General features: G+C 41.6%; 1 protein-coding gene across 1 annotated transcript; it reads right to left on the minus strand.

The window, feature by feature from the left end:
* Positions 1-17444: 17444 nt before the first annotated feature.
* LOC147465321 (uncharacterized) lies at positions 17445-18056 on the minus strand. The gene has a single exon (XM_086511529.1). The coding sequence runs from the start codon at positions 18054-18056 to the stop codon at positions 17445-17447; it is 612 nt and encodes a 203-aa protein (XP_086367655.1).
* Between the last annotated feature and the right edge of the window lie 592 nt (positions 18057-18648).

The following is an 18648-nucleotide window of genomic DNA, read 5'->3' on the forward strand; positions in this document are numbered from 1 at the left end:
CTCACTTAGCAAGCCTTTAAGACAAATATTTTCTCCCCTTTGATCACCGTAGATTCAAATCTAGAGTTACTTGGGCCCTGAAAATCTCTTCTTTTGCTTATATCAATTTTTATCACTTTGCAACTTTTGGGTCTAAATAGGTTTTGCAAATGTTTGGCCCATGTTGGTGTGCCTAATTTTGTTTTTGGCCTCCTTCGTTGTCAAAAAATGCCTCACATTATTTTGTATAGAGCTTTCTTACTATTAGCTTTAAGGATTTCTTGTCAAAAGGTTATCTTTGGGATTCTATTGGTCTTTCTTTGTTGTGATTTGGGATTTCCTAGCCAAGTTATTACTTGTTTTGCATTTTTTCTTGTTGTTGCAGATTTCCCTCTTGTAGTAGGAAACGTTGTAGGCCTTTTGTGCATTTTTGGGTTGGTATTAAAACCTTTTGTTTAGCTCTTTTGTTTCTTGAATTCCTAGATTTCATTAATTCAGCATATTCTTTCTTGGGGTAGTCTCGACATCATTGATACGTGTATCACTGGTTGTATGATAAGTGGTGGCAAAAGTCTCTTCATAGTCAGTGCCTTTGTGTTGTGCATAACCTTGAGAAGCCTTATAGCAATCAATCTCACCATCCAACTTATGTTTCAACATGTAAACCCACTTTGTACCAGTGGAATTTATAAAAGGAGGCAAATCACATAAAGTTCATTTGTCATTTTCTATGAGTGAATCATATTTTGATTGCATGGCAGCCATCTCATTTTTTGAATTTTATGCTTCATCCAAAGAAAGAGGTTTCTCTTCATCCCACTAACTAGAAACATCCAAAGCATAACAATTAGATGCATATAATGCATGGCGAGAACTTGAATGAGTACGACTAGACATATATCCATCTAATTTCATTGTCAGGAAAATTTTGCACTAGTCCTTTTGGCATACCATAGGTTGATTGTAACATTTTTAAAAACCTTGATAGGTTGAACATATGCCTCATTGGAACTTATATTCAAGTTTTCATCATTAAAAATGAGGCAAAAAAGTGTCATAAATGTCCTATAAGCTTACATTATTGTATCTCGTACATGATAACAAAGGCTGAACATAGTCTTCCACAAATACTAGATCTTTTAAAACCAAGATACGTTTTGTTTGTGGATGGTATAACCTATTGTTAGCTATGGATTTTGATTTACCTTTCTATTTCTAATTCTAAAAACACACATTTGTAAGGCCCATATTACTAAGGAGAATCCATTGTGCATGAGAAAAATCATTTGTGCCAAAAAACCTAAAATTCATACCCGGTCTCTTCCTTTTTGCGGAAATATCTTGGTCGGACAATGGTCAAAAAGTGATCAAAATATGGCCGGTTAGACATGGCCACTGGCCGGTGGCTGGCATTCAATGGACGATGGCTGAGTTTTAGGTGGAGTCATCTACCAATGGGTGGCTACACATGGACACATGGACAGGATGAGAGAGGGCAGCCCATAGAGACTCCTTTCAACTATAAAAGGAGGTCTCTTTTACACACAAAAAGAGAGTGAAGAAAGGAGAGGTGAAAAGAAGCAAGAACTACAAGGTAGTAAGAGAATTAGGTGGGAGGACCCTTAAGGATTCCTAACCCCTATGTAATTATTTCAAGTTTGAAGTGTAAAGCCATAGAGTGGCGGCTTTCCCATGGACAAGCCCACACTTGCATGAGCCACACACATCATGTGTGAGCTCTCTCTCTCTCTCTCTCTCTCTCTCTCTCTCTCTCTCTCTCTCTCTCTCTCTCTGGATATCCACTCACATACTCCCTTGCATCAACAAGGTAGGACTCTTTTCAAAGTTTATGGTAGATTTTTTCATTTTGTGTGTATATATGTGTCAAAATGTGTGTGTGTTTTTTGCAAATTTGGCAACATTTTCTCAAGTGTTTTGTGCTCACATAGGCCGCATTTGAGTTCCCTATCCTTCTCTTCTATTACATACACAGACACACACACGTAATCACACACATGTACATAAACACACAAATAAATAAAAATGCACATTAGTTTGTTAAGAATCTAAACACACTACGTACACGTGTGCACACACACACACACATGTTCAAATTAAAAAGAAATTAAAAATAATAATTTGTTATTTTATAAATCTTATTAAAAATTATCATTCACAAACAACCATAACGAATTTTGATAATTAAAAAATATATTTAATTTGATTTAGTTTATGTATAATAGTTTTGTTAGTTTTATGCAATTTTATTTGAACATTAGTATATTATGCTGTTTTTTTAAAGTGTGGCATGTTTTAGGTGCTATAAATGTTAGTTAGAATGTTTTAAGTTAAGTTTTAGTGTTAGGTTTTATTTAGGTTAGATTATTTTCACACATAGGTTTATGTTATAGAGTTAGATTTAAATTATAGTATTCGGTTATAGTGTAAAGTTTTAGTGCTATGTTTTATTTATATTTGATTATCTTCATACATAGATTTAGTTATTAAACAATGGCCCATATTAGATCGATCCATTTAAGTAATCCGCTTAAGGTATACAGCTTAGGGTAAGTTGTTGGGGCGTTGTTTCAGTCCACCTAGGGTTAGCCGCTTAGATGTTAGCTCTTTGGCTTAGGTGTTAGTTCTTTGTATTCAGGTCGCTTAGGGCTAGACATTCTAAATCAATTGATATTAGTATCACATTACTTTAGCCATTTCAATAATCCGGCTCAGGGATGACAATTTGGTTCCGCTTAGGGCCAGCCACCTAAAGTTAGCGGCTTTAGATTTGGCCGCTCTAAATCAGCTTAGTGTCACATTACTACTTGGGGTATATAGCGTGTAACCAATTGGGTTGTTTCAGTCTGCTTAGGGTTAGGGCTTTGGGATACTCGCTTAGGTATTAGGTTTTTGCAATCTGGCTATTTCAGGCTGCTTAGGGTTAGCCAGTTAGGACATGCCACTTAGGTGTTGGTACTTGCAATTTGGCTTTTTAGGCTGCTTAGGGTAAGCCACTTAGGGTTAGTGGCAGTTTTAGATTTGGGCTATAAATTTTAGGTTTCTATTGGATTAGGGTTTTTACTAGATATACATGCATTGTCATGTAGACGTGGGTGTGTACTTATGTCACACCCTCGACTATAGGCATTGATCAATAAAGACGAAAGTATTACCCAATGGTCCTGATCTCTGTGCACCTCTAGATCAAGGTGTATGAGGATCGAGCATGGCTAGAGAATGTGAGGTAGTTAGAGCCAGCAGCAAATGGTTATCACCGATCAATGTTTGGCCGTACGAAGACGCTTATGGTTTGGTTGCTAGAATGCGGGTGTGTTTGGGCTATTAGGGTAGAAAAAACACAAACGGACTTTAGAAACACCTTGTGCACTTCAGAAACATAAACCGACTTCAATAACACAAACAAACTCGACAAACAGACTTCAATAGTGCAAGTGGGCTTCAATAATGCAAATAGACTTAAGAAACGCAAATGGACTCTAGAAATGTAAACGGTCCTCACTGAAGGAGTACAAGCGGAAGTGCGACACGAGAGAGAGTGCGAGAAGAAAAGCACGACGATATGGTGAACTCACTCTACTGTAATGTGTAGAGCATAGTGAGTTCTTATTAGGTTTTTACAAAAGAATATGTGTACATACCTAGCGGCCCGCCCACTTACCTGGGCGACCACATTGGGCTTTATACCCCAACAACCTCCCACTTAAAGTCCAATGTGGTACTTTAAGTGTGAGAGAAGCTACTATACAAGCTAATATACAAGAGATGTAGAGAAGTGATGTACTACCCTACACCTAACTACTTGCGAAAATGCGCAAAGCTCTCTGAGGGAAGTCCTTTTGTAAGTAGATCAGCAGGATTTTCTGTGGTGTGAACTTTGATAAGCTGAAGTTGCTTATCCTCGAGCATTTCCCTGATGAAATGATACTTCACATCCACATGCTTTGTCTTTGAGTGATAAACTGGATTGCGAGCCAATTGTATAGCACTTTGACTATCACAATATAACACAGGCATCTCTTCTTTGATTCCCAAATCTGTTACTAGTCGATTAAGCCAAATTGATTCTTTGCATGCCTCTGATGCTGCAACATATTCAGCCTCTGTAGTAGACTGAGTAACACAATCTTGTAATTTAGAACGCCATGATACTGCTCCACCAGCCAATGTAAAGACATACCCTGACATAGACCTTCGATTGTCTAAGTCACCTGCATAATCTGAGTCTGTAAGACCCTTTACACTTAGCTTCTGACTCCCATAGCATATACGCATACTCTTTGTAGCTTTCAGGTATCTCAATATTCCTTTCACTGCCTCCCAATGTTTCTTGCCTGGGTTTGACATGTATCGACTTACTACTCCCACTGCAAATGCAATGTCTGGGCGAGTAGCAATCATTGCATACATCAAACTACCCATTGCAGACGCATATGGAATCTTATCCATTTCAGCATGTTCTTCCTCAGACACAGGACAATCTTGTTTGCTAAGTTTCACATATGGTGGCAATGGAACACTCAATGCCTTTCCCTTCTCCATATTGAAACGTTGCAAAACCTTGTCAATATACTCTGTTTGAGATAACCAAATCAACTTCTTTGATCTGTCTCTCTCAATGTGCATACCAAGTATATGACTTGCCTCACCCATGTCTTTCATGTCAAACGATTTTGACATCTTTGACTTCAAAGCTGAAATTTCTTCCAAGTGCTTGCCAGCAATCAACATGTCATCCACATACAAAATAAGGATCAGCCAACTGCCATCCTTAGCCTTCTTTGTATATAGACAGTGATCGAACTCACTACGTTTGTAGCCTTGAGAAAGCATAAACTTGTGGAATTTATGGTACCATGCCCTCGGTGATTGTTTTAAGCCATAAAGACTCTTTAACAACTGGCATACCCAATCTTCCTAGCCTTTCTCAACAAACCCTTCTGGCTGCTGCATGTAAATTTCCACATCTAAATCACCATGCAAGAACGTTGTCTTGACATCCATTTGGTGCAACACCAAATCTAATATGGCAACCAATGCAAGAAAGCATCTCAATGTAGTCATTTTGAACACCAGAGAGAAGACTTCATCAAAGTTAATGCCTTGTTCTTGCTTAAAGCCCTTGGCAACAAGCCTTGCTTTGTACTTTGGCTGACTATCATGAGCGGTGATCTTATACATGTAAACCCATTTACAGGGTAGAGCCTTTTTGCCCGGTGGTAATTTAACTAGCTTCCATGTCTGGTTTTTATGCAGAGCTGTCATCTCTGACTGCATAGCCAATTGCCAATTCCCGGCGTCCTTCATTTGCATTGCTTCCTTGTAACATGAAGGCTTATTGCAATCAGCCAACATGACATAGTTCATAGATGGAACAAACCTATCAGGAGGTCGCGTGACACGTCCAGATCTACACACAATAGGTGGCTCAGGCTCGGCCACAACCTGTGGTTCCACTCTATCCTGTCCTTGCTCCTCTTGACCCCTGACATTTTGTCTTGCACGTGCAGGTCCATCTTCTTGGAAGACAACTCTTCTAATCTCCTCAACCCTCTTTGGTTTAGAATGATATTTGGATTCATTAAAGTGAACATCATTGCTGCGGACAACCTTTCTGGATTCGGGATCCCAAAGTCTGTACCCCATCTCACCAGAATTACCATAGCCTAGAAAGATGCACTTTCTACTCTTTGGCTCAAGTTTGTTCCTAAATTCCTTAGGAACGTGAGTATATGCCTCACAGCCAAAGACTCTGAGATGCTTGTATGAGGGCGTTTTTCCTGACCATACCATCTCTGGCACTGAATCCTTCTGCAAAACCTTGCTAGGAGATCTATTTACAAGATGAACAGCTATTGATACAGCTTCAGCCCAAAACCCATATGGTAGCTGTGCATTAGACAACATACTTCTGACCTTCTCTTGTATGGTCCTATTCATCCTCTCAGCAACACCATTTTGAGGAGGATTGTAAGGAGCAGTAAGTTCACATTTTATACCTTTTGACTCACAAAAGTCCTGAAACGCCTTTGAAACATACTCTCCACCATTGTCAGTGCGTAAGCATTTAAGCTTCTTGCCACTCTGATTCTCCACAAGTGTTACAAACGTTTTGAAAACACTAAACGCTTCATCCTTGTGCTTGAGAAAGTAAACCCATACTTTCCTCGAGTAATCATCTATAAATGTCATAAAGTAAGAAGCTCCCCCTAGAGATAGGTTAGGCATAGGTCCACACAAATCACTATGAACAAGTGCCAATTGTGTATCTCTTCTATTGCTTCTATGCTTATGTGGCTGCTGTGTTTGCTTACCATACAGACAATGTTCACATAATTCAAAATCATCAAATGAAAAACCAGGTAAATAACCAGAACGAGACAAGATTTCCATTCCCTTCTTGGACATATGTCCTAACCGGCTATGCCACAAAGAAACGTTCGGCTGCTCGGTTACATTGATTACATTTTTAGAGACATTTGATACATAAATCATGTAAAGTCCTCCAGACTTTACTCCATGTGCTACTGTCATAGAACCCTTGGATATCTTCCACATGTTCTGTCCAAAAGTGGTGACGTAGCCAGCATCATCAAGTAAACCTGTGCTGATCAAGCTCTTTGTAATTGCGGGAACATGTCTCACATTCTTCAGCGTGAAAGAAGAGCCATTCTAAAACTTCAATTGAACATCTCCAACACCTAAGATCTCACATGTCTGCCCATTGCCTAGCCGAACATGATCTTTAGTGGTCACATAAGAAGTAAACCACTCCTTGTTTGGAGACACATGAAGTGATGCCCCTGAGTCTATAATCCAGTCACTCAGTGCATTTCCATCAGATGCTGTAAGAAGAGCTGAGTCCATTGTATTCTTCAAGAAGTAGATGTCTCCTGACACTAGACTGTTATCCTCTGCAACATTGTTTGTCACATTTATTTCTTGAATCTTCACTGAGGACTTGTTCTTCTCACCATGGCCTTCAGCTTTCTCTTTGTCTTTTTCTGCTTTCCATTCTCGGCAGTCTCTTTTCATGTGACCCTTCTTGCCACAATGGTAGCATTCTATGTCACTCTTGCCTTTAGCACTACGGGACTTGCTACGAGACTGATTCCTCTTTCCACCTTTGTACTTTTCTTTGGTCCTTCCCCTGACAACTAAGGCTGTTCCTTTGCCTTTTTCCATTGTCTTTCTATTGGTTTCTTCAGTAAGCAGACTTCCTTCTACACCTGCTATGTTCAAACCATCTGGAGGTGCAGAATTACTCAAAGCTGTGCGAAAAGTGTCGCAACTTTCCGGCAATGTGATCAACAGGAACATAGCTCTAACAGGTTCATCAAACTTGACACCTTGAGCTGACAACTGACTATAGATTGTGTTGAATTCATTCAGATGATTGGACATAGGTGTCCCTTCTTTCATCTTCAAGTCAACAAGCTTCTTAAGCCAGTATACCTGTGAAGCTGCACTCTGCTTCTCATAAATATCACTCAGCTTTAACCATGCTTGATAAGCCGACATCTCGTCTGCTACATTGAAGTAAACGCTTTCTGCCAAAGTCAACATAATGGTAGAAAGTGCCAATTCATCCATTTCGCTCCATTCATCTTCGTCCATATCTTCTGGTTTTATCCCCTTGAGCTTTATAGGTTTTATCTGCTTCTTTTGTACCAACACGTGCCAAATCTGCTTCTTCCACAATGGGAAATTGGTTCCATCCAGCTTCTTGATATTGTAAAGAGCAGTGTCCTGTGATCCAGCCATAGCTACACTTCACAGTAGTTTACTTTCCTGGGAAAAATTCGGCAGAGTTTCCCCTGTAAACTGACCTCTGAACCAATATCAACCTGTCAAATGAACCAAGAAAGCTTTAGATTCTGCATAAATTTCGGCAGAGTCTCCTTTGTAAAATGGATCTGGTGTACTAAAAAACAGACCAAAAAACAGCTCAAAAAACCACTGTCTCTCTAACACTGTAAGCTGTGGGTAAACCTCTCCTTCACCTGTACTGTCTCTGACTGTCCTATCACTGTCCTGTAAGCATAGACTGCGACAATGCCTGAACGGCAGTAAAGCAAAGATGCAATCCCAACTGTCTAACTCACAATCAATACATCCTAGCTGCCTATCTAAGGGTACTCGAGGGATCGCTCCAAGACCTGTATCACTAAAAGGATCTCAACATTCGAGAATCCCCCGGCTCAATAAAACCTCACTCGACCCTCAACAAAGGCTGCAGTAAATCTGACAGTACATAGACTTCCCACAAAGTCATACATCCACAAATTTCCCACTGTATGTTGTAACTGCTGCGGCGGTTGTTTGCTACGTGACTCACAGCCAGCAAACCCTCAGCAGACATACATCATCTCTGACAATACATCCCATGTGGAAGTACCTGCAATGTCAGGATGAAATCTGGAATATCAAGCAGCAAACACAAGCTACCTGATGAACTAGTGGATGTCGCCTACAGTCTGTGTAGATGCGCCCGTGTCGTATGTGACACGCCTCCAAGAACTGTGAGCCGTCCTTCGATGTGTAGATAGCCACAAATCAACACTCTGGGAGTGTCGATATCCTCAGCACCTGTAGTCATAGGCCGAAAACCCCAAATTTGCAGAGTCAGATCTGCACCCGCCGAGACCACGTAGTCAAAAATGGCCTGCGCAGACCTTTGTCGAAGCCGAACGGTGGCCGAGATGACCTCAGAATGAAATTCTGAGCACACCAAGACCTACAGCCTCTCCCACAAGATTTGGGGCCGTGTCTTTGCCTGTCGAATTTCACTCCAATCTGAGCTAGTGACTCTAGCCTCCTGCAGTGCTGCCCCGAGCCTCGATCTGAGCTCTGATACCAGTTGAAGGAGTACGAGCGGAAGTGCGACGCGAGAGAGAGTGCGAGAAGAAGAGCACGACGATATAGTGAACTCGCTCTACTGTAATGTGTAGAGCATAGTGAGTTCTTATTAGGTTTTTACAAAAGAATATGTGTACATACCTGGCGGCCCGCCCACTTACCTGGGCGACCACATTGGGCTTTATACCCGAACACTCACGAATGGCGGTTCATATTAGATCGTTCCATTTACGTAATCCTCTTAAGGTATGCAAGTTAGGGTAAGCGGTTAGGTTGTTTCAGTCCGTTTAGGGTTAGCCGCTTAGGTATTCGTTCTTTAAATTCATGTCGCTTAGGGCTAGACGTTCTAAATTGGCTGATATTAGTATCGCATTACTATAGCCATTTTAGTAATCCACTTCGAGCATGGCAATTTGGTTGTTTTAAGACGCTTAGTACCAACCACCTAAACTTAGCAGATTTAGATTTGGCCGCTCTAAATTAGCTTAGTGTCGCATTTGTCATGCCAAGGGTAGGACCAAGCACGGCCAAGGGCCAGGACGGACAAGCAATCAAGGGGGTCCCTATATTTAGCAGGGGAAGGGTCTATATAGGGCATGGTTGGGTGGTGATGAGCATGTTCCAGTTCCCTATGTCTTACACTGGTATCAGAGCTCAGGTGGAGAGGGAGGCATGGAGGAGGGGAAGAAGCATGGTCTTCTCTTTCCCTCTCGTGCTCGCTCTCTCTCTCTATCTCTTTTGCAATGCATCCCTCTCAATCTCTCTCGCAGCCATGGAAAAATTTGTGCATGGAATTTTGCATGCGATTGCATGGCTCTTCTCCGACGAGGAAGGCATGGAAGCCAAAGAAGCAAGCACCGTGTGCTACTGTCCGAATTCGGGGAGGTACAATCAAATCCCACAAGACCATGGGTAGCAACCCTAAGCGGGGAGGAAGGCATGTTTTTGGCCGGCACCAAGCGGTGCCCAGGTGGACTCAGTAGGAGCACGCAAGGGAGCTGAGAAAAAGCTGTCACAGGGACGGGTCGAGTCGAGCAACAAGGACTCTCTCTCTCTCTCTTTCTCCCTCTCGGCATCTCTGCCCGCAGCACCATCTCTCACGTCAGAAACAGTAAGTGACTTTTCTAAACAATATATATAATAGAAAAAACAACCTTTCGTTATGCTAGCGGCCTGCCCCACCAAGAGTCGGATGCCGGGCCACCCTGGATGCATACGAGGATTGAAGGGGCGGAAGGGCCACTCACAGACTCCTTGCTCGGCTTGCCGGGATGCATGCGAGCCTCGAAAAGGTGGAAGGGCCACTCAAGGATGCCCTACCCGGTTTTCCAGGATGCATGTGAGCTTTGCCTCGAAGGGAGGCAAAGGTGGGTTTTCCAAGGTATGAATGTTGTGTCATGCATGCTCACGCTCAAACCTCGGCAAAGAGGCCATGGCAATAGCGAGGAAGCAAAGTGCTCCCGCATCTCATCAGAAAGAGATTTCCAAGGGTGCTTTTATTCAAAATTAACAATGATTTCACTTCGACCAAGGATTATGATCGTGGCCAAAATCTTTCGAGAGCAAAAGCAATGCCAACAAGGATTGATGAAGACAATCAAGATTTTTGGCATGCTCGACGAAGAGCTTCAGCCTTCCAGTACTGTGCTGCCTTCACAAATTTTTGACATGATTCCAGGTATTTATGTCTATGTTTTGGCATTACTTTTTGAATTAGTTATGCAATCAATTATTTTTTATGGTTCGTTGCCATGTAACAAGCATTGGCTTGATTGTCTTTTACAAGCATGGCTTGTCTTGACTCCTCAAGTGATACGTGGTAGTTGAGGTATCTCAACACCTCATTGTTGGCATCACCTCAATGCTTAACTTGCAAAATCGACTCAAGCATGGCTTGAGCCCCTACCGCACTGATCCGCCACATGGATCATCAGCATGTCAACTTTTGTGCCAATGGACTCTCAAGGAGATCGGCACACCATGTGGCTTGACTCGATGAAGGGTGCATAGGTCTTAGCATGGCCAACTTCTTGTCACTGATTCAGAAACCGGCAAAGATGCTAGCCACACAGCACTAGCCAATTTCCATTGACAAGGTCAATTTTTGTTTACAATGATATTTGTACGTCGACAACAGCATCTGTTGGCTAACTAATCCTTCCTTATGTGAAGCAAGGCTTCCATTTTTTCATTTTGCATTGAGCCTTCCCACTTTTGGCATATGCTATGAGCATAGACACTTGGAAAGGATTTGGCAATATGATTGCAAGTTGTCTCATTACATACAAGACGGACTTATATGATACACAAGGGTATATGTGCATATACAATAACTCTCTTGCAACAATCTCTCGCAAAGCAGATATGGCTATGAGCTAGCTCGGATTGAGTTTTTTCCTTCCACATCTTAGGACCACTGGTCACCGCAACGACCAGGTTAGCCAATTTTGAGTTCTTCTTATTTTTCCATGGTTTCCACCTTTGCTTGGAAATTCCTGTTTTTGTGCAATCCAAAGTGCTTTCACAATTTAATACGAAGCAAGGCTTCTCACTTGTGCCAAGATATTGTCCATTGACTTGGAATCACGCGGCATTTTCACACAAGTTTGGAGAAACTGGTAACATAAGGAATATCACCTCACAAAATTCCTACCAGTATAAACTGTGCAAGGCACTTCTGGTTTTGGCTCTCACGTTTGAGGCCGTTATTCTCACCAAGGGCTTACCACTCTGCATGCACAGCATGCTAGCCATGTGGAATGAACTCCACCACTTCCTAGTTTATGCTTCCACTATAACAGCAGACATTTTGTCGCGGACAAGATAAGTTCTGGGTTGTTTAACATGATTTTTGGGTTGTTGTCCAAATACAACAACAGTAAAAAGACCCTAAAACTGGTACTTAATTCAAAGGCAAAGTGCTATCATTAAGTCACACTGGTGTCTTCACAACCACATACATGGTAGGTGGGTCAGTCTGTGACTTCTTTGTGTTTTTCTGTTACCTCTCTCGATGAGAGTCATAGCAAAAAGTTGTTGCATGCTTATAGGATAAGCTTCACGTTAGGCATAAGATGCACAAGAGCATGGCAATCAACTATACACTTCATAGTCGTTTAAGGAAAGTTCCTCAACCCAGCATGCTCTTCTTTTCTCTCTTTCTTATTTCTCTCAAAGAATAATAAAACTTTTTAAGAATATTTTGATACATGTTTTGCTCGTGAGTCAGCCTGAACCAAGGTGCTCTAACTCTCAGCTAGTAAGTGGCCAAGATGCCACTCCAATTATTCTTCATTGGTTTCTCGATTGAACACTAATTTGTTGTTGGCATAAGGGCTATGAGCCACACAGGCTAGCCATTGTGAGAACTAGGGTAAGACCCAATGTTGGTATTTCTTGGGTGATTGTTCTCCAGCTTGAACAGATCTATCCCATGGAGTTCCCATTGATGTTAATGGCCAAGCAAGAGTCTTGCCATTACAGATCTTTTGGGTGTTCTGTACGCACTACCTGTTTTTTTTGTGACGCTCAAGTTGAGTTTTTGATAATCTTAAACTCACATCAGCTAATCTATACTATGGAATCTAGAGACAACATGGTTGTTCATACCCCAGGGGATTCACTGGTAGTACTTGGAAGACGTCACCTACGTGCACCAAAACTGCCATTTTACCCCCTTTATATGGTACCCTCCTTTGTAAAATCTACCTTTTTGGCCTCATAAACCCCCCCTATTGTACACTCACGTGACACCATACGGTAATCCTTAGTGAAGACCCCGGGTTTCATACAAGCTATGCATCTCACTTGTGTGGATTTCTTACTCTCTCTATAGCACTACGAGTGTCTATGGCATCACAGTTTTGGGGTATGACCCAGTGGGTGTTTACTAAATCACCCCATAGGCATTCAGGATCACAGTTTGATCTATCCCAGTTGTACTTTCAAAGAAAGAAGTCCACAATCAACCAAGGGGTAGTGGACAACTTCAACTTTTCAAGTTGATTCTCATCGTTCTATACACGGTTAACTATGTTGGTTATCGTTACCTGTTAGTTGAGCAGTTTCTACAAAGGGTCTTACCAAGGGGTTTGACTACGTAGATTCTACCCAACGGGTTTGGATTGCGAAGGCAAAACCCAGGGTTTCCAGTGCAATGTTGCTTGGTTTTTTCACAGGTGGGAGATGTGCTCCTGTGCATTTGAATACGGGTAATTGAACTTTTAGTTCAATCCCCAGGCCCGTACCAAGGGCATGTCGGAACAAGTATTTTGGGCCATAGTTTACAATGTACGTTATGATGTTATGAATCCACTTGTCGGATTCGATTTGGCACATCTTGTCACATGGGATACAACATGGTCTAGGGACTCAAAGAGTTCGGTTTAGCCAGTGTGGAGCAATGAATGAGGATCCCTTTCACTCTTGTCGCGGAGTGATTAGAGTTACCTCCACACACAAGTACATCTTGTACTTGAAGCTTTTTTTTAAAACATCCTTATGAGACATATTCCACATGTGGAGAATATGAGTCTCTGGACTGACACTGGTGCCCATTATTTCAAGTATGTGTCACGATAAAGTCCCTAGGTGCTGGTCAAACCTGTTTTCTAGATCATTTTCAGCACGACGTATCAGAAGCAATTTCGGCGGCCAAAAATTTCCGGATACTTAGAATGACTTTTTCAGGTACAAGTACTACTAAACAACATTACAGATGGTTGTTTATACATATAGCAAGGCTTTAAGTGGTTAAAAGTTTAATTGTTTGTCCCTAGAAGTGATTAATATTTCACCTTCTATTATGGTTCAAATGTTTTAGCAAGGCTTGCAAATGATTGCAGTAGACATTATTTAGTTTCTTTTTCGAACTATTTAATGTGTGCTACGAGCATCACATTCACCATAAGTAGTGGCAAAGCTAATCATGGATATACAGGTCCAAATCTGTTTTTTGCTAAATGCATGCACACTAGGTGTTATGGGCCCTGGTGTTTAGTAAAGGCTGATTTGGAGAAGCATGCATATTCATCACATCCGTTGCTTATGAAGGATTTTGCACTCTATGTGCAGTATCTCTCTGAGCTTACTTTTGGATCTACCAATCACCAGTAGAGGTCATGGCTTGGTTTGGGTGCTTGTGGATTTTTCACGTTAACCAAGATGGTTATTCATTAGGACATTGTTGTTTGCTTAGCAATGTTGTATGATATTGTGATCTCCGTTTACGGGCCATCTGGGAGGACTGTCCTTAAATCGTGGGGAAAACACCTCAATACTGTCAGTTATCCAAGGGGATAAGCACATTACAAAGTGTAATCTTGTGCTGAAGGATATGCAAAGTGTGTATGTTAGCACCAAGCGATCCAATTAGTAAGCATTTATTGCTCTACTTGGAGTTTTCTTACAATAAGTTAAAGCATGTTTGCGACTAGGTGTAGACTCTTTATGTATAAATCAACTCCTCAACCTTGAACACTAGTGATGGTGGGGTTGTTTACTGCTGAAATCGGAAAACAAGTCAAGGACTTAAAGTTGGCTGATGAGTTATGTTAGCAAGTTATTTTCATGGAAAGTGAAAAGAGGTACTCTTTAGGGTACATCTTTGTGTGATAACTCGTTTTGCATACTCATGTGTGTTCTAAATGGAGTCTACACACTATGATTGGATAGGAATCGGTAACACAAGCTGGTTTCAAATGGACAACAATGTGAAAAATCAAGAGGTTACTCTTGGTTTCATTGAACCTCCTGCTGAACCGTGTTCCGGTCAACCAAACAACTGGGTCCATGAAGGATTCCACTATAGAAAACATTAGTGTATCATCACTCTTGTTTTTGAGGACGAAAACACTTCTACAAGGGGGGAGTAATGTCATACCAAGGGTAGGACCAGGCACGGCCAAGGGCCTGGACGGACATGCAATCAAGGGGGTCCCTATATTTAGCAGGCCTGGCTGAGTGGTGATAAGCATGTTCCAGTTCCCTATGTCTTACAGCATTATTTTAGCCATTTCAGTAAAATTACTTCGCTTTGGGATGTAGCACTTAAGCAATTGGGGTGTTTCAATTTGCTTAGGGTTCAAGGCTTAGGGCTACTTTCTTAGGTTTTAGGTCTTTACAATCTGGCTATTTCATGCCACTTAGGGTTAGCCGCTTAGGATTAACCGGTTAGGGCATGCCGCTTTAGGTGTTGGTACTTCACAATTTAGCTATTTTAGGTCGCTTAGGGTCAACCATTTAGGGTTAGCAACTTTAGATTTGGGCTATAAATTTTAGGTTTCTACTGGATTAGGGTTTGTATTGGATGTACATGCATTGTCATGTAGATGTGGGTGTGTACTTATGTCGCACCCTCAAATATAGGCATTGACCAATAAAGACAAAACAATTACCTCATGGTCCTGATGTTCGTGCACCTCTAGACCAAGGTGTACGGGGATCGGGCATGGCTAGAGAATGTGAGGTAGTTAGAGCAAGCAAAAAAAGGTTATCATCGATGAACGTTTGGACGTACAAAGATGCTTATGGTTTGGTTGCTAGGATGTGGCTGTGTTTGGGCAGTTAGGATAGAAAAAACACAAACAGACTTCAGAAATGGCTTGTGCACTTTGGAGATGCAAATAGACTTTAGAAACACAAACGGTCGTAAGAAACGCAAACGTTCGACCATTTCTTGGCTTTCTTAGGACTTTTTAAAAAAATGCAAACGGACTTCAAAAACACTGAGTTCGGCCATTTCCTGGTCTACTTAGGGCTAACTGCTCTAAAGAAATTTCCATGTAGCTCCCTCCGACAAGCCGAGAGGAGAAATATGGATACAAGCATTGTGGCTCTTTTGACTTAGCTTCACAAGGAGGGAGAGGCAGTTGAATGGGAGGCATTACCATGAGGGGGACATCTTTCATCTATGACTTTTTGTAGTTATGGTCATCTTGATGATTGTATTCATTATGTACAGTTTGACGTTTATGCTTATGGTTAGATGTTTATTCTCTTTTTTAGACGTTTATGCCCATGGTCTTGCGATCTGATACTGCTATTGTATGGAAATCAAGTTATGGTTGTGGTTTTGCATTCATGTTACAATCATGGTTTTGTAATCATATAGTGGATATACTCTTTGGTTATGGTTTTGCAATCAGGTTATGGTTATGGCTTGGTAATTATGTTGTGGATATGATCTTTGGTTATGGTTTTGCAATCAGGTTATGGTTGTGATTTTATAGTCATGTTGTGGATATGCTCTTTGGTTATGGTTTTGCAATGAGGTTATGGTTATGGCTTGGTAATTATGTATGGTTATGGCTTGGTAATTATGTTGTGGAAAGGATCTTTGGTTATGGTTTTGCAATCAAATTATGCTTATGACTTGGTAATTATGTTGTGGATATAATCTTTGGTTCTGGTTTTGTAATCAGGTTATGGTTATGCTTTTGTAATTATCTTATGGATATACTCTTTGGTTATGGTTTTGCAATCTGGTTATGGTTATGGCATGGTAATTATGTTATGGATATGATCTTTGGTTATGGTTTTGCAATCAGGTTATGGTTATGCTTTTGTAAATATGTTGTGGATATAATCTTTGGTTATGGTTTTGCAATCAGGTTATTGTTATGGTTTTGCAATTACGTTGTAAATATGGTAACATTTTTTGAATCATGTTACATTTATGGTTTGAGAATCTTCATATCGTTATGGTTACGGTTTTCAAGTCATGGTACAATTATGGTTTGAGAATGTTCATATCATTATAGTTACGGTTTTACAAGTCACGCTTTAGTTATGGTTAGGAAATCTTCATATCGTTGTGCTTATGGTTTGGGACTTAAAGTTATGGTTATGCTTTTGGAAGCCTGTCATGTTTATGGTTTGATTTTGTAGTTTTGTTATGCTGACAATTTTGTTGATCTGTACTAATTGTACTTCACTCTTGAGTGCCAAAATGTAGGTGGAGTGTGACTGCTTTTGCACTCTTTCTTTGAACAGAGAGGATCGTTCTTGGTGACGTAGTACATGCAACATCAGTTGCCAGTCATGTATGCCCGAAACAAATTTGCAAGTCTAAGCATCGATACTACAGATGTTGGTATATGCATCAAAAGCAACGTCGATACAGGCTTTGGCACAAGCGTCAAAAATAAACATGTAATTCCAATGTGCTTTTAGACGTGCATATCGATACTACTAGCATCATTTATTCTAACGAGCTGCAAACCGACATGCACACCATTGCTATGATGTCGACAAATATACCGGCGCTTACACCGATGCTTTTTATTTTTAACATAATTTTTTTTGCATTGGTACACGCGTCATATTCACACAACGTGATGTAGTGAAGGTGGGAAAATAGATATAAGTCTAGTCTTATAGTAAAGGGGTTTTCTTAAGAGAATATTTTGAAAGAGAGAGAGAGATAGATAGATAGATAGATTCAATTATCGTCCACGGAGGTTAGATATGACCCATGGGACCAAAAACAAACATTACAACGGTGACGTTTGTAGCAAATCGCACTGAATACATATCAGTTAAGGACTGAGGGTCCATTGGAAAGATGAAAAATGAAAAGGGACAAAAACCTAAGAGGGATTAGCTGTGGGGAGAGCTGATTTGGGTTTTCGAAACTCCTGGATGATGGCTTTACCACCTCGGTAGACTGCCCATTTGCCTTGTTTGCGGGCTTCATGTACCTTCTTGAGCTCTTCACTTTTGCGTTTGAGTTGTAGCGGGGTGAGTTCTTCTACGATCCAAAACTTGGTGTCCTTGAGAAGACGTGATTGTTGGAGAAGCTTGAGCCGACATTCCCTACTTTCAAATTCAAGGATGGCATGTCCACTTGGTATAGGTAGGTCAGGGCCTCTCCAAGTGATACGACTTATTGCATTGTGGTCGACCTTGATCGGCTTGAGAGTTTCGTTGAGGAAGTTGATGCGTTCTGAGAAGTCGAGCTCGGTTGTTTCCCATGCTTGAGGTAGCCCACCGATGCGGATCTTGAGGGTATTTTCTGCTTGGAGTCGTTGTTCTCGAAGCTCTACTGTCACACATGTCTTCACCTTCGCAAGGGTTGCCGAGTGGGTTTCGATGGCCTTGCCTTCGACTTCTTTCACTTTATTGGTGGCGAGATCGACCATGGAATCAAATCGCGCCTCAAGCTTGCAAAGGCGAGCTTTGAGGTCGCGATTTTCTTCCATGACGTGATCAAGATCTGCTTGAAGGCGTTTGATTCGATCAAATTTGCTTGGCGCTACTAGGACAGCAGCAAAGCTTGGTCGTGTTTTCGCAAAGCTCTTCGGAGTGTTGGTTTTGGTCGTCATTCTTCCGATGCTAATCTTCTTGTTGTTGAGTGCACTTACCAAACTGAAGTTTTGTGGGAATCCCTGCTTAGTTTAGGCTTTGTATGCCTGAGAGACAGAGAACTGTGGGCTTGGGCTTGGGGATGCAAGGGTCGAAACTTGTGCAAGAATCATCCCCTGCCTGTTTAATGCAAGCCTAAATCGGGGTCGAAGCTTGTGCAAGAATCATCCCCTGCCTGTGTAATCGAAAGAAGAAGCAGGGTGCAATCGACGAGCAGGGCTGAGACCAGCAAGGCCGAGTGGAACGAGCAGGGCCGAGACGAGCAGGGCCGAGATCTGTATGTCGTGCAAGGCGAGCTCTGTAGGTCGTGTAAATCTGAAACCAGAGCAAAGCGGGCGTTTCTGAGTTGAGCAGACTGGGGTGGGGGCAAGCTATGGCTAACGCCCCCCCACAGGGCAGCCCCTCACCCTGGGGAAGACTTGGGAGCAA

Source organism: Adiantum capillus-veneris, chromosome 1, assembly GCF_014529385.1.
Source record: "Adiantum capillus-veneris isolate H3 chromosome 1, ASM1452938v2, whole genome shotgun sequence".
NCBI lineage: Eukaryota > Viridiplantae > Streptophyta > Polypodiopsida > Polypodiales > Pteridaceae > Adiantum > Adiantum capillus-veneris.